Source organism: Vulpes lagopus, chromosome 1, assembly GCF_018345385.1.
Source record: "Vulpes lagopus strain Blue_001 chromosome 1, ASM1834538v1, whole genome shotgun sequence".
Lineage (NCBI taxonomy): Eukaryota > Metazoa > Chordata > Mammalia > Carnivora > Canidae > Vulpes > Vulpes lagopus.
In genome coordinates, this window is record NC_054824.1 from 70,646,449 (window position 1) to 70,661,102 (window position 14,654).

The following is a 14,654-nucleotide window of genomic DNA, read 5'->3' on the forward strand; positions in this document are numbered from 1 at the left end:
AGCAAGGTTGGCAGGGGTGGAGACTGGGATCCACACATTGGCATACTCTAATAAGCAGGAAGTGTCTGGGAAGACCAATTCATGCCTTTATCTTGGAGACCATCAGCACCATATATGGATCGTGTTAAGAGTTCAACTTTGACAGAGCAAGCTTCTTGAGGGCAGGGCTTGTGCTCTAATTTTCAACCCCATGCTCGACTTGGCAGAGCTTAGCCGTGTCTGGTCTATTGACCTGGTTGTTAAAAGGCAACCAAGGAACTCTGTAAAATGTGTTGACTGATTAAAAAAGCTCCCACAGGAGACATTAGAGCAAATGGCCTAAGAGTCAGGCAGTGGAACCCATGATTTCAAGAGCTGGGAAGAACATGGGAGGGATACCCACAGGACTCTACATTTGTGTCCTGTTAGGCTACAGATTGATTACTTTGGAAGACAGGAATTTGAACCAAGCTACCACTCTGCCTCTTCAAAACTATTACCATGCCTAAAGTGTATGGGATAAAGCTGGGGCTTGGACCAGCAAAAATTCAACTGAGGGGAGAAAAGTAAATCAAAGGACAGATTTACCAAACTATGGGTCAGAGACCACAGCAAGGATTCTACCAAAAAATTTTGAGTCTCAGGAAATCCATGTACACTTGAAAATGGCCTGATATGGCAGAGTAGGAAGTCTAACACAGGTCTGGAAACTCCATCTCAAGTGGTTCTGCAGTCAAGGGGATGAGCCAATCTGCCCATTCTGACAGCACTTGTTCCCAGTTCAGGTTATACTTCTACTAAGGAGCTGCCAAAGACATCAGAAACTCCCATTTTGATAGTTGAAATTCACTTTCCCAGACTAGTCTTAAGAGTACACGAATGCAAGGCGACACAGCCATACTACCTTAAGATTCTGCAGCTAGCCTCCACCCTCAACTAATCCAACTCACTTTGCATTCTTTTTGAAATGAGATATAATCCTGGACATATTATATACATGCCTGTAACAAATCATGTTACTTTTTAGATTTTATTCCACCCCCACAACAAATTCTATTAAAAGTATGCCAAGTTTTTTTTTTTTTATTAAAGATTTCACTTTAGAGAGTAAGAGAACTAGCAGGGGATAGAAGCAGGCTCCCCACGAGCAGGGATCGGATGCAGGGATTGATCCCAGGACCCCGGGATCATAACCTGGGCTGGTTAGATGCCTGAGCCACAAAAACACCCTCAATCTTTTCTATCATTTTTCAAGATCAGAGCTCAGAAGTTCCAAGATTCATTCTCTGAACTGTACAGTTAAGTTGGCCCAAAAGCCCAACTGAGGGTTTCTTTGTCCCTTTTCAAGCTAAGGGCTTTCCAAAAACACTTCAGTGGTTCTCAACCCTGGTGAGACATTACCATCTCCTGAACTTTTGGGTAGTTATCGCCCAAGCCTCAACTTAGAATTCATAAAGACAGGGATCCCTGGGTGGTGCAGCAGTTTGGCGCCTGCCTTTGGCCCAGGGCGCGATCCTGGAGACCCGGGATCGAATCCCACATCAGGCTCCCGGTGCATGGAGCCTGCTTCTCCCTCTGCCTGTGTCTCTGCCTCTCTCTCTGTGACTATCATAAAAAAAAAAAAAAATTCATAAAGACAAAGTTGAAATTACTGCAGTATTTTTAAAAAGCTTTACTGGAGCCCTAATACATGTGGTAAGGGTTAAGAATCCCTGCTACAGCCAATTTATTGATTCCAAAATCTTTTACTACCATCTCCAAATCAGATTCCACCCTGTACTTTCTCCTTTCTAGCAACATTATTCAGAGCAGAATATTTCCTCTACATTGACAATTCCTAGGGCAGCCCCGGTGGTGCAGCGGTTTTGCGCTGCCTGCAGCCCAGGGTGTGATCCTGGAGACCCAGGATAGATTCCGTCGGGGTTCCTGCATGGAGCCTGCTTCTCCCTCTGCCAGTCTCTGCCTCTCTCTCTGAATAAATAAATCTTAAAGAAAAAAAAAAAATTCCTAGCCCTTACACTTCCAAGTTCATTTTTTGCAGTGGCCTATTATACTAAGCTATAATGTCTTTTAAGTCCCCAGTTCCAGAACCCACGTGTCTCAGTTCCCTGAACTAGACTCCTTCCTCAGCAAGACAAGGGATTAAGTTTATGGAGAGGGATTGTGATCTGGATTTGGCAAAAAATTGCTGTATTGTGTTCTATTAATGTACTGTGCCCGAGGGCCATAAATCTGGAATTTGAGGCCAAAGCTTATAAAAGTAAGCACAACTGCCTTCTCAAGTCAGATGCAGAACACAAAAACACCTGCTGTTGTGGTTAGTTTTCATTCTATTCACATTTGGTTCAAGTGTATTCAGAAGACAATCCATACATACAGAATTTTATGTAAAGGAAAAAAACCTCAAGAACCCATCTTAAACCCTGAATCCTAAACTTAATGAAAGTATCAAATGAGCCAGACACCTTAGCTTTTCCTCTATTTAAACCAGACCAGGGGCACCTGAGCGGTGCAACTGGTTAAGCACCCCTTGGTTTCAGCTCAGGTTGGGAGACTGAGCCTAAGTCAGGCTTGGCAATCAGTGTAGAGTCTGCTTAGGATTGATTTGCTCTTCCTCTGCCCCTCCCACTTGTGCTCTCTTTAAATAAATGAATCTTAACAACAAAACCAAACACTAAACCAGAACAAACCATGAACCTGAGTGTTATTTAGGATTCACTTTACATAAAGTAAATGAACTGACTTATCAGCACAGCCAACAGCCTACTACTGGGGTAACAACTAAGGCAATCCAACCACAAGATGTCTCTTCCCCTTTCCTCACTTCAAAAATATTTTCCTCAATACTCTATTACGTTCCTTTTGAAACACTACAAAGCAAACATTATTACGGTAACTCAAAATTTGAATAATATTTTCTTTATTTACAAGTTAGAATCAACAGACAAAGAAAGACAATCCAGGGGACCAAATGGGGAGATGACTGAAACCCCCAGGGGCCCCAAATGGAGCAGAAGGAAAAGGGAAAACAGAGTAGAAAAAAAAGTCAACGTAAAAAAAGAGCTCCCCCTTCTTCCCTCCCCATGGAGGCCGAGGGGACCATGGCCCCACACCCCTCAGACTTACCTAGCTTAAAATAAATTAGAACAAACAACCTCAAAACAGGGCCTTTACAAGTGAACAGGGCAGCTATGGCCTCAGGTTAACCCTGGATCAGGGCCTTTGCCCACTCTCACCCTGTACCCGTGCCCCGCCCCCAGTCATTTCGAATGGGGGCTCTATGCCCAAGAGGTCACTCTCAATGGGGCTGGGAACTCCATCTTACTTTGTCCATTTAAGTCCCTCCTTCAGTAAATGTCCCTGCACCCCTCCCCCTTGCAGAGCCAGCTCTCCTACAGTGGGAGGGAGGGGGGAGGAGATGAGGAAGTATCACAGCAAAGGGGGGGAAGGGGCAGGGCAGGGTGGTATAAGGGTCCGGTCCTGCGGAGCCTCCTGCCCCATCTGGCCTGGCCCCTTAGCCTGAGTCTGAATCACTGGTGTCTGAAGAAGAGGATGATGAGGAGGAGGAGCTGGAATCTGAGCTGGAGCTGGAAGCGCTGAGGCGTGACACTGCTACTTGCTGCGCCGACGAGGACTCAGTTTTCTCACTTGCTGCGTAACAAAATTGAAGGGTAAATTGTACAAGTCTGATCTCCATTTGTCAAAGAAAGAGTCAAGAAAGGGGGATGTGGTGAATCTATAGTACCTACAGGAATACTTACCTTTCTTGGGAGGCTTTTTGGTGGAATTGAGCTGCCCACTAACATCTTGTAATCGCTTTTCTAGTTCCCGCTTCTTTTCCAAAGCCAGCTCTTCCTTGGTCTTTCCCACAGGTTTCTTAATGGCTAGAGTAAGAAACATTCCAGGTCTAAGGATTGCCATAAAGTGCCCGTCACCTAGTCACCCTATGCCCCCCCCCCCCCACCTTCTGCAATCCTTTGTTTTCCAGTCAGGAGTCTCTCATGGTTTGTCTTCCTAATTTTCCCCCAGTTTCCCTTCGGCAAAGTTCCTTTCCTGATCAGGAAACCAACAAATCCCCACACCTTCAGAAGTGGACAATCAGGACTGCAAGCATACCCTAGTACCCTCTTCTGCACTGTCCTCAGAATTACTTGAGGATTTCTGGATTAATGTGCTAAAGAGTCATTTTCATACTCACTATAGGGCTTTCGAGGTTTCTTTCGTAAGCAGGAAAGGACATATCGCTCAAGCTCTCTAAGCGTGGATGGCTTGAGGGTTTCAAAATCGATCTCAATCTCTTCTGGGTTTGAGTCACGCAAAGAGGGCTCTCTGGCCTGAATTATGTGCACAACTCGACCCAATTTCTCCCCAGGTAATTTGTTGATGTCCAAACTCAACTGTCGCTTTTCGTCGTAACTCATGGGTCTGCTTTCTTCCTCCTCTTCTGAATCATAGCCTGTAGGCAGGGCAGGTGGGGCTGTCTTTGTGGCCTTTTTGGGCAGTCTATATAGGCAAAAAATTATCAATTAGGGAAGCATCACTAATCTCTCCCGACACATTCCCACTATTTAAATCCAGAAGTCTTAATTTCCTGCCAGAGTGAAGCTTCAGTTTTCCCACAAGGGAAAAGGGTAATGGTGAGCCAATTAGAGTTGAGATACTAGAATAGACCTTCTCACATGTCAAGCACTTTACATTTATCTTGGGCTTTGAGAACTAGATGTTGGTATACTGACAGAAACTCATCTTTTTGCTCCCTAAACTACTACTTGTGGAAAACAAGAAAAACTACACATTTATTGGTGCAGAGAGAAGGAATAGACAAACTAGAAGACAAATCTGGCTAGTCACTAGTTTTCATGTAAATACAGTTTTATTAGAATAGTTCTAAACCCATGCTTCCATAACATCTATGGCTGCTTTTGCATTATTCCACCAGGGTGAACTAACTTTGGAACTCTACAGTTCTCAAAATCAGTACTTGTTACCTTGCCAATTAAAAATTTGTTGACCTCTGGCTTAGATAAAACTTCACACACACACACACACTCCACCCTGAGATTATAGTAATAGCCAAGCTGGTCTCTGCTTCCTGCTCTCTTATAACTTACTTGGTACCACTTCCTCCAGAAGGTCCAAAGCCAGGGGGACCTAGTGTAGCAGCACTGCCACCCCCACTGCCACTCGCTTTCTTGGACTTCTTGGGCTGAGACGGGCGGGGTGCCCGAGATCCCTTGTCATCTTCATCAACCCCAGCTCGGCCTCGATGCTTCTCTGCCTTCCGTTTCTTCTTTTTCTCTTTTTTTTCTCTCTTCCGCTTTGGCTTGGATATTGGGCCTTGGGACAGGGCAGCCAGTTGTTCATGTACTGCCCTAAGCTGGAGACCAAAAATTCAGATGTACAATCAGAAAAATAAAGCAGAATAAAAGGAGTAACAAAGAAAATAAACAACTTCACAAAATAAACCGAGTGACAAGATACCTGCTCCTGTAGTTCAGCCAGTCTATGAGCCCTTTCTTCCTCGGAGTCCGAGCTTTCACTCTCCTCTTCTTCCTCCTCCTCTTCTTCGTCTTCTTCCTCGTCTTCTTCAGAAGAGCTCTCACTGCTACTTTCCTCGCTGGAGGATTCTGAAGAGGATTTGGCTAACCCAGGTGGCAAGGCAGTAGAGGCTGGTAAAGGCCCTGGTTCCAGTGGTTCATCCGGCATCTTGGCGTAACGGAACTCAAATACATCCTAGGGAAAAAGGCATCCTCAGAACCACACTAGTGAATGGTCCCCCGATTATACCCAGCCACCCAGTGTCATGGTACAGCTCCAATTTACAAACTGTATATACTGGGAGAGCCTCACAATAAGGTGGTACAGCAGAGGACAAAAAGCTCCCTACCCCAGACTCATTTGTTCTTCAAATTCCAACTGTGACACTCACCTGTAGCTTTCGTGCCATGGCCACAACATCGTGGTCTGGTGGATTGTACTTATAGCAGTTGGAGAACATAAGCCGCACATCAGCAGCAAACTCCTGTGCATCCCGGTAATCACGATTCTCCATCTTCCGCTGCAGAAGGAGGCAGCATCAGAAGCTGCACAGGCAGGAAGACTCACCTTTCCCTGCCAACCCCAGACACCGCAAGAGTAGCCCTCTCTCGAGAGCACAGTAGGGATGACCTTAAAGATCTATGCCCTGGGGTTCAAGTGTGAAGTCAAAGGAATTTGGGTGGGTTGAAGAAATATCTACGTCTAGAAAAAAAAACCATTTCTAAGTGATAGGGGTGGATGGGTGGCCTATCCTTCCAATCCCTTACTCCCCTAACCCAATTCTCCTAAATAGCACTTAGACATTAGTATTGCTTTGAAAACAAAACTCACCATACAGTTTTCAACTCCCAAAAATATACTATTATCAAGTACTTAACCTCCTGTCCCGTTGTTTTTAAAAATAAAATACCAAGAATCAAGATTGCCGTGTGCCTGTAAGAAGTCACTGATTGTTTTATTGAACCCAAAGTTCCAATCACTGCCTGAGCATCCCATCTGCCCCATGCAGTGGGTACCTTGACAGTGCTGAGGTCCATGGGGTGCTTAATGATGTCATGGTAGTCATGCAGGCCAAGAGCAGAAGCGTCCACTGGTTTATAGAAAGGCCAGGCATAGGCAGCATGCTTCTTAGAGAGCAACTCTTTCAAAATGCCATTGCAATGTTTTAACTGTTCTGACAGCTTTCCTTTCTTGGAGCTCTGGTGTTGTTGCTGAGAGTCAGGCAAGTCTTTGCGTGGGGGCTTGATGGGGCGGCCGCTCTCTCTACGCATAGGGGGAAGACGTGCTGCCTTAGGCTCAAGACTCCCAGGGGGGCTGGCTGGGGAACCAGGAGCCAGGATGGCTGTAGGAGTAGGTGTGGTAGTATCTGCTTTCCGCTTTACGCCTTTTTTCTGTAGAGAAAAACAAGATGTGAGCCTTTTAGGGTCCACCTCATCCAAGACCTTTCCCTTCCCATTCCCCAAAGAAATCCACACATCTGTACCTTGGCAAGGGGCTGGGCTGGGGGAGCTGCAGAGACGGCAAGGAGCTGGGGTCCAGCAGAGTGTAACGACTTGAGAAGGGGAGAAGAGATGACTGATGGGTGGGGAATGTTGAGGACAGTGGTAGGTATCTCAGGTGGTGGAGTATATAGAGCTGTGTGAGACACAGAAGAAACAGCCGGCACCTGGTGGGCACTGGTGATGCTGCCCTGGAGTGCTGGGGGGGGGGGGGGGGGGGGAGAAAAAAAAAGATTAGTTCTGTTATCTTCCCCATCTTATCTCCATTAGGAAAACTGTGATTCTTCCTACCTGCTAATTTGGCCCCCTTCTTGTGGCTGTTCTTAGGGATGGTCACCACAAGCTCTTGTTCCTCTTGTGGCATTGATGCCACTTTCTGTAGGAAGATCTTTTCCAATGTTTGTGCCATCAGGACAATATCATCAGTGGGCTACAGGAAACAAAAAGATTCAAATGCCAGTTAAAGGCAGACACACCAGTTTTCTCAAAGGCATTCCTATTCCTAGGTCCAAATACTACCATCACCTCTCCAACTTTGTCATAAGTACTAAGAACCACCACACTGGTTGGGCCGCTTATCTCCATATCCTCCCAATTGTCCAATATGCAAAGTTCAAATGTAAGGGAATGAAACTCTCAAGGAGAATACATTCTGCTCTACTCAGCAATAATCTCTCTCTGGAGATTTCTTTTGAGAAACAGGGTCATCATCCCCAAGTATGAAAATGTTCTACTTAAATAACCTTCAACTTCAGATTTCTGAAGCCACATCCCATCACTGTGCTCAGGGGTATCCTTTGGAGCTCAGATTTTCTAGATCCTACCTACTTTGAGAACACCTTCAAACATTATACCAACAAAATAAGCAATAACATAAGCACTCTCTATTAATAAACACATATAAAAAAAACTCACCTTGTTGTAGATATAACAATTGGTGAACATGGTGTTAAAATCCTGCATACATTCTGAAGCAGCCCAGTAATAGTTGTTTTCAAGTCTCCTCTTAATGGTACCCATGTCCATAGGCTGTTTTATGATTTTGTGATAATCCTAAAGAAAGAAACACTAGATCAGTCACTGAAAATGCCAGTTTTCCTAGACAAACTACTGACCCCAGCACACACACACACACACACATACACATCCCCTATGCAAAATACGTACTCCCCTAAACTGCGGCCCCAATTAAACTAAGGACAGAGAAAAAAATGGAATGAGATTCTTAACACCCGGTTGGAGGCCCCTATCTATGCCTTTCCCTAACCACCCATCTCCCACCCACTCTGCAAGGTTTCCCATCCTGAAACATTACCTCTGGGGCTGGCTATCCATGGGCTGCATGAGGGAGAGGAAGAAGCTAAGAATTTTGGCCACCGTGGTCCTCTCCCAACCTGGGGTGGGAATCTGTAAAATGGAGCCAGGGCACAAAGTTAAGGAAGGACACATGGAGGGGGCACAATGAGAGATGCCAAGATAGCAAGCGGTTGGATCAATAATCACAAAGGACCAAGAATCCAGATATCTGGTGGCTACCTGCCCTACAGGAGAGATGGGAACTCCCTAGGGGCCGCAGCACCTATACTAAGCAGCCCACCTCCACTCACACACATACTTCTTCATTCCCAATACCTCCCAACTCCAGTATCCCTACTCACCGGCAGACCCAGTTTGACGGCATCCACAGGCTGCCTAAAGGGCCATGCAAACTGATGTTTCCACAGAGCCTTCATCACCACCTTGTGCAGGTATTGAAGCTGGTTGGTAACCCGTCCTGGCTTTTTGGGATTGGACACCTCCGGGGGTGGTGGGTTGGCAGGGGTCAGTTGTAAAGCTGGCACTGAAGCCATCGTAGGGCTCTCAAATCCCTCATACAACAGAGAAGGCTTCCGAATCCTTTTCCCTGGCGCTGCTGCCTCTGGGCCCAGCCCCAGTAACCCTGCATTCCCCTCCCCAGGGAGCCTGCGAAATGGGAGACATAATTAGATGTTGTAATTTTATGAAAATCAGTACTGCCACTTATACTACATAATAAATCCAGGTTTTGAATTTGGTGAGAAACAATCAAGCTTATGGAAGTGGATCTTAACCACAGCCAGTATATCCCAACAATCTGGAGATTTTGTTCTTGCCCCTCCCCCACTTTTTATTTCTCTATGTTGAGTACACTTATCCAGATTCCACCTTACAGACTCTGACAAGCTTTATTATTTATTTATTTATTTATCACTCCTTTAAAAGTAATGCCCCAAGACAATTTCTCATATAGAATAACAGCAAAGCATCTACGAACCACGAGCTTTACAGGATGGGACTTAAGCAAAATGGGTGGAGCAAAGAAGCACAAGCCCCAAGCTTCCTCCTCACTAGGGGCTTGGTGGTTGCCATGGTGGTTGAGCCTGAGGGAAACGAGTGAAAAGCGGAACAAAATAGGAAGCAAATTTCACAAAATGCTGATGAGACACCTAAGAATCCATCTGGGCACAAGAGAACACACCATCATCCTCCCCACAAGCTCTGTTTAATTTTTAGTAGAGAATGAATCAGAAACCTAACGGAAAACCTTACCAACATATTTTGAGACAAGGGGGGCATTTGTCAGACTTCAGGGCCTGGAATAATCCAACTGCCAGACCCCAGAAATTACTCGAATTCCTCTCCCTCCTCCAAAAGACTCAAAAATAGACCCGGCCCAGTCCCCAGTCAAGGTCAGCACATTTCAGCTGGATAGTGATGGACCACCCACCACCCCGCCAAAAAAATTACATTAACGGCTCCCACTCTAGCACCAGACTCTGGGAATCGACAGCCAAAGTGCTTCAAACTTACATTCTCTCTACTAGTCACGACCAGGGATATCCCAGGGCCCAGGACTACAAACACTACATGGGAGATCTCATTGTTTACATCCGCAGAGCTGGACTAAAATCCTTAGCTCCACCCTCCTGCCCCGAATGTAACTCTCAGAGCTATCCAAAACATCCCCTCCAAGGAAAACGCATGCAAACAAATCCTCAACGCAAAACTGACTCAGTCATTGAAAGAATACTCAATGACCTAGGCTGGACACACAAACCCATAGACTAAAAGTAATCCCTTTGCCCCACTCTGGCCATCTCCGTCGCCAGTCAGGCTCTATCACCATGGCAACCCCATAAGGTGCTTGATGTGGCCACTCAACACCCTGAAAGACCTATGATAAACCGTTGCTACACACCAGACCCACCACCTGCAGGACCGGCTACCCACTCAACGTTGTCCTTTCCCTTTACATTCCGCCGCCAACCTAGCTCTGTTCGACTAGGTTAGATTGGACCACGGCGAGAAAAGTAACGTATAAATGGACAACCTGTACTCCCTCCATACGCAGTACCTGACCCTCGACCACCGTTCCAAAACCGTCACCCAACCCCCTCCGCGAGCCCCCAAGCCAACAGTCGCGCCATGGAATAGCAACGAGCCCAGAGTCGGTTCCGTCCGTCCTCCGAACCCGACGCTCCACGTCCCCGTGCCGCAGCCAACATCTTCCCACACGCGGATCGCGAGAACCTACTTGCTGTGGGGAGTCACGTTTTGCAGCATCCTGACCACGGGGAACCGGCGCTGCCCTCAGCCGCGGAAAGTCCGGGTGGCCTCGGTTCCCCTTACCGCCCGGTCCAGCATAACCCGGGAAGTGGGGGGGTGGAGGGCCCCTGCCCTTGGCCCTCCAGTCGACAACTCCCGCCCCCGTCGGGCCGGCACGAAAGCAGTCTTCTCCGCTGCTTCTCGGAGAGCTCCCAGCAGCTTGGCGCGCTCCGCGGGAGGCGGACAGCGAGAAAATGGCGGCGGCCTCAGCAGAGGCGGGCAAGGGGGGACGGACTCCTCAAACACTAGGACGGCCCCCAATCCCGGACACCGTCGTCAATACTGCCCGCTGTTGATCTGCAAGGATCCCCTCTTCCTGCTGGGACTGCCCGCAGCGGACGAGGTCCCGTTTCGATCTCGGATGGAGGCGGATGAACACGAAAAGTGGTTTAGGGAGCCGCCGCCTCCATCTTTGAAATCCTCTTGAGGGCGGAGTAGAGGGGGTGGACAGACTCCGAGGATTGGGCGGGGCCCGAAAAAGGGGAGCGTCGGGGGCTTCTATGGGGTCTGTACTGTCCGCCGGGACCGGTCATAGGCCGAGACGAAGGCCATTTCCAAACGGATGGACGTGGATTGCAATGGCGGCCCCCGACGACTCGAAGGCTATCAGTAGGCAGAATCCTCCAGCTCGTTCTAGAGGATGCTCCACTCCAGCGCGAAATGGCGCCGCCGAGCCCCGCGCCAGCCCTTTATATATAGGCAGGGAGGAGGAGCTTCGCCGCTCATGCGCGCCACCGTGTTCGAGATTTCCCCCACCCCCTCCGCGCGCGCACGCTCGCTCACGCGCGTGAAGAAGCAGAGCCGAAAGGGGCGGAACACCTCTCCGCGGGAGCGTTTCCTATTGGTTTGCTGGAGCGATGACGTCATAGGCTTCATTTCCAAGGTGTCAGTCACTAGGCAGAAGAGTACCGCATAGACCCATAGGGAACCGGCAAACCGCCACATCTCTGAGCCAATTGGCTGCGCTGTGGTTCGACGACTCCAGGGAGAGAGGCTGGCATGGGTGCAGCGCCTTCTCCCCGCCTCCCCTTCCAACAAAGTCTTCCCAGGCGTCCAGGCCCGGTGCGACCGGCGACTGCCAAGCCCGGGCAGGTCGTGACATTTGCAGATCCTCCATTGGCCAGGCCGACGGGACTGAAGGGGCCGCGTGGGCGTAGCCAGCCGGGGCCCGCCAGGGTGTGGCCGCAGGACGCCTGGCGGGCGGTGATTCTCGGCGAAGAGGCCGCTGCTGTGAGCAATCTGAAAGGAGGAAGAAGACGCCATCTTAGAAGCCGCGGCCTGCTCTCTGGCGGAGAACTAAGGGCTCCCGAACGTAGCAAAAGGATCTAACGTTCTGGAGCTCCACAATAAAAAATACAGGCCTGCTGCAGTCTAAAAAATCCTTCCCTTTCCCCAGGTCAAATAATCGGAAGACAAAGGCACAAAGAATCCACGGGCTCTCAAAGGCTTAGCTTACCCACAAGACAACCAAGTCTAGGATATTCCCCAAACGCACACCCAAGCACTTCCCCAATCCCTTCACAGTTGCCCATAAAGTATCCGCCTGCTCGGCAAAATCCCAGCAGCCCTAAAGTGAGAGCAAAATCTCCAAACATACCCATTTCTCTGTAAAATGAAACCCACCTCCGCCCCAAACTTCATTCCGGTGTCCGGCTCAGAGCCGAAAAAACAAGTTCTGCGAGGTCCCCTCTGACGAGCTCAGACCTCTTCCCAAGCTCCCGGCCCTCCCCAACCCCGAGGGCAGGCCCGAATCCCCCCTCTTAGGGTCCCTCCGCCTCGGGGGCGGCAGGGCCCCCCATCCCCCCACGAGGGTCCGGAGTCCTCCCCACGGAGCGGCCGGTCCATCGGTCAGCGCCAGGGAGGAGGGCGAGCGGAGGCGGCGGCTGCAGCTCAGATTAACCCTCCCCCTCCTTTCTCTCCCCTCCTCCCCTTCCCCCCGGGCTGTCCGCCTCCGAGGAGGGGCAGGAGCCATTTTGGGAGCTCAGTCTCGCCCCCTCCCCCAACCCACTCACTAACTTCCCCACAATTCGGTTACCCGCACAGGGCTAGACTATGTTGGGAGTCAAGATCGAGAATGCAAGACCCGGCTCTCTCGAGCCGTCTCTGGGCCCCCCGCCCAACCCCCGCACCCCTTCTGGGAGAATTATCCCCAACCTGGGCTTTAGCGGGAGGTCTCCCTCTCCAGCTCCCCTTCTCTGGATACGAAGATAGAAAACTGACTGCATATCTGAGAAAGGAAATTAATGTAAATCAACGAACGTAAGCGCCTCCACCTCCACCTCCACCCCGGAAAGGCTCGTGAGGGCCTAGGTCCTTGCGCTCCGACCACATCACCCTCCTTTCGCAGGAGCTCTTGAGCCCTAACCTCGGTCACTGCGTCTAAAATGGCCGCCAACCTCACGTCTTCTCGACCAGCCCGGTCGGGCAAACCCTGCGGGGAGAAGTGCACACCGGGAGGGAAGCCTCTTCCCCTAGTACCACCGCGCTCCCCCACGCAGGGACCAGGCTTCGGCCCCACAAGTACATGCGGGATGGCGCGGGTGGCTGCAGTAGGGAGGGCAATGACACAGCAACTTTGCTGAGGCCTGCTCCCCTCCCCCCACCCCTCCCCCTAGTGGCCCAGCCTCCTAAATCTGCAGTTCTCCACCCGAGGCCTCGCAAGTTTGCAGAGGCCCATTAGGGGGACCGGCCGGGAAGAAAAACTTAGGAGGTCGCGAAAATGCTGGGTCTTTGAAAGCGAAAGGGCAGCCAGACCTTACTCTGGCTTACTTTCCCGCATTCCGGAAAATCACTGCGCCCTGCTCCCTCCCAACCTCCCCCCCCCCCCCCATGAGTCACAGGGGAGGCTAACAGCTAGTCAGGAATTTGGAAAAGTAACTCTCTCCTCCTTTTCGTTCCCTCCCCCGCAGTACACAAGGAGAGAACTGTTCAGGAATGGGGGAGGGGATGGAGGAGGCAGAAGACGCCACCCTGGAGAAACCCGAAACCTTGGGAGCTGTGAAATCATTTCAGGTCCTAAGACTCACTCCTGTCTGAACCACGCTTTCTACAGCCCTCCCCGCACCCACCTTGGGCTTGGCTTCTGTTCCCAAGCGAACCCCAAGCTTTCAGCCTGTAAGCCCTCCCCGGCCTGGGGTAACACATGCTGAGCCTTCTAAGACCCCGCCGAGGCAACGGTTTGTGCAGAAGGCTCCACAGGCCGTGTCCACGTGAATGCACACAAACTCGATAAGCGACTCGAAGCGTAACCTCCAACATGCCATGTGGGGACTGCGAGCTTCCTACCGCTGACACAAAAGCACAGAAACGCTCCTTCCGGAGTCTGGGGAGACAGGGAGTGGGCGCCCGGGAACAATCTCAGTTCACAACCTAGGTTGCCCATTCACATCCAAGAGTAGGCGATACGGTCACCACTCCCACTCCTCAGCCCTCTAGGTCACCTCTCTCCTCCGGCCGCCAAAAAGAAACCTCACCTGGCTCCGGACTCCTCTACCCCCAGGGGACGAATGGAATGGGGGGGGGGACACACCGCCCCCACGCCCCTTTGCCCTCCAATTGGTACGGAGGCACGAGGTTGGCCATTCCCCTCCCCCATCTGAGGGGCCCTCTCCCGCTCGCCCCCCTTCACGCTCCCATTGGCTGTAAACTGTTTGAAGGACAAACCCTCCCACCCTCAGGTTCTTCTCTGAACCCCAAGAATTATCCCCCGGACTCCCCACCATTGGTTAAGCTTTTAAATAACTAGCAACATCCCCGCCCCCCCAAGGGCCCCTTCTCACCTGGAACCTGGAATCTTCCAGGGGGGAGCCAACGTTCCCCTCGGCTTGGTGCGGGGGGAGGGGGGAAAGAGGACGTAATCCGGGGTGTCACCCCCCCGGGACACCGAAGCTGTGTTGGGGGAGGGGGCGTAACCCCCAGCCCCTCCCTTCCCGAGTGAGCTGGGGGGGTGGGGAGATCGTCGGGGCTGCGCCGCCACGTCAGCAACACTCAGATTGGCTGACCCGGGTCACGTGC

At 50.4% G+C, this 14,654-nt stretch overlaps 1 protein-coding gene across 6 annotated transcripts; it reads right to left on the minus strand.

Moving 5' to 3' along the window:
• Positions 1-2,882: 2,882 nt before the first annotated feature.
• BRD2 (bromodomain containing 2) lies at positions 2,883-14,641 on the minus strand. 6 transcript variants are annotated; one of them, XM_041768258.1, is made up of 14 exons: positions 13,006-13,253; positions 12,795-12,867; positions 10,570-11,879; positions 8,675-8,978; positions 7,932-8,069; positions 7,308-7,446; positions 7,001-7,215; positions 6,534-6,908; positions 5,909-6,037; positions 5,461-5,712; positions 5,091-5,356; positions 4,178-4,482; positions 3,741-3,863; positions 2,883-3,630 (listed from the first exon to the last, which is right to left on the minus strand). In XM_041768258.1, the coding sequence occupies exons 3-14, from the start codon at positions 10,596-10,598 to the stop codon at positions 3,494-3,496; spliced, it is 2,412 nt and encodes an 803-aa protein (XP_041624192.1). In that variant the 5' UTR covers positions 10,599-11,879; positions 12,795-12,867; positions 13,006-13,253; the 3' UTR covers positions 2,883-3,493. The 6 variants fall into 6 exon arrangements, with proteins under 6 accessions (XP_041624192.1, XP_041624185.1, XP_041624201.1 ...); XM_041768251.1 differs by lacking the exons at positions 12,795-12,867; positions 13,006-13,253 and adding an exon at positions 14,420-14,641; XM_041768267.1 differs by lacking the exon at positions 12,795-12,867.
• Between the last annotated feature and the right edge of the window lie 13 nt (positions 14,642-14,654).

Bases quoted from the DNA above. Each gene is read 5' to 3' on its own strand.
- BRD2 (XM_041768251.1), bottom strand. From the start codon at position 10,598: ATGCTGCAAAACGTGACTCCCCACAGCAA. The intron at 7,447-7,931 runs GTGAGTTTTTTT...TGTTTCCTGTAG, and splicing joins ATTGTTATATCTACAACAAG to CCCACTGATGATATTGTCCT. The intron at 6,909-7,000 runs GTACAGATGTGT...TTTTCTCTACAG, and splicing joins CAGCCCAGCCCCTTGCCAAG to AAAAAAGGCGTAAAGCGGAA.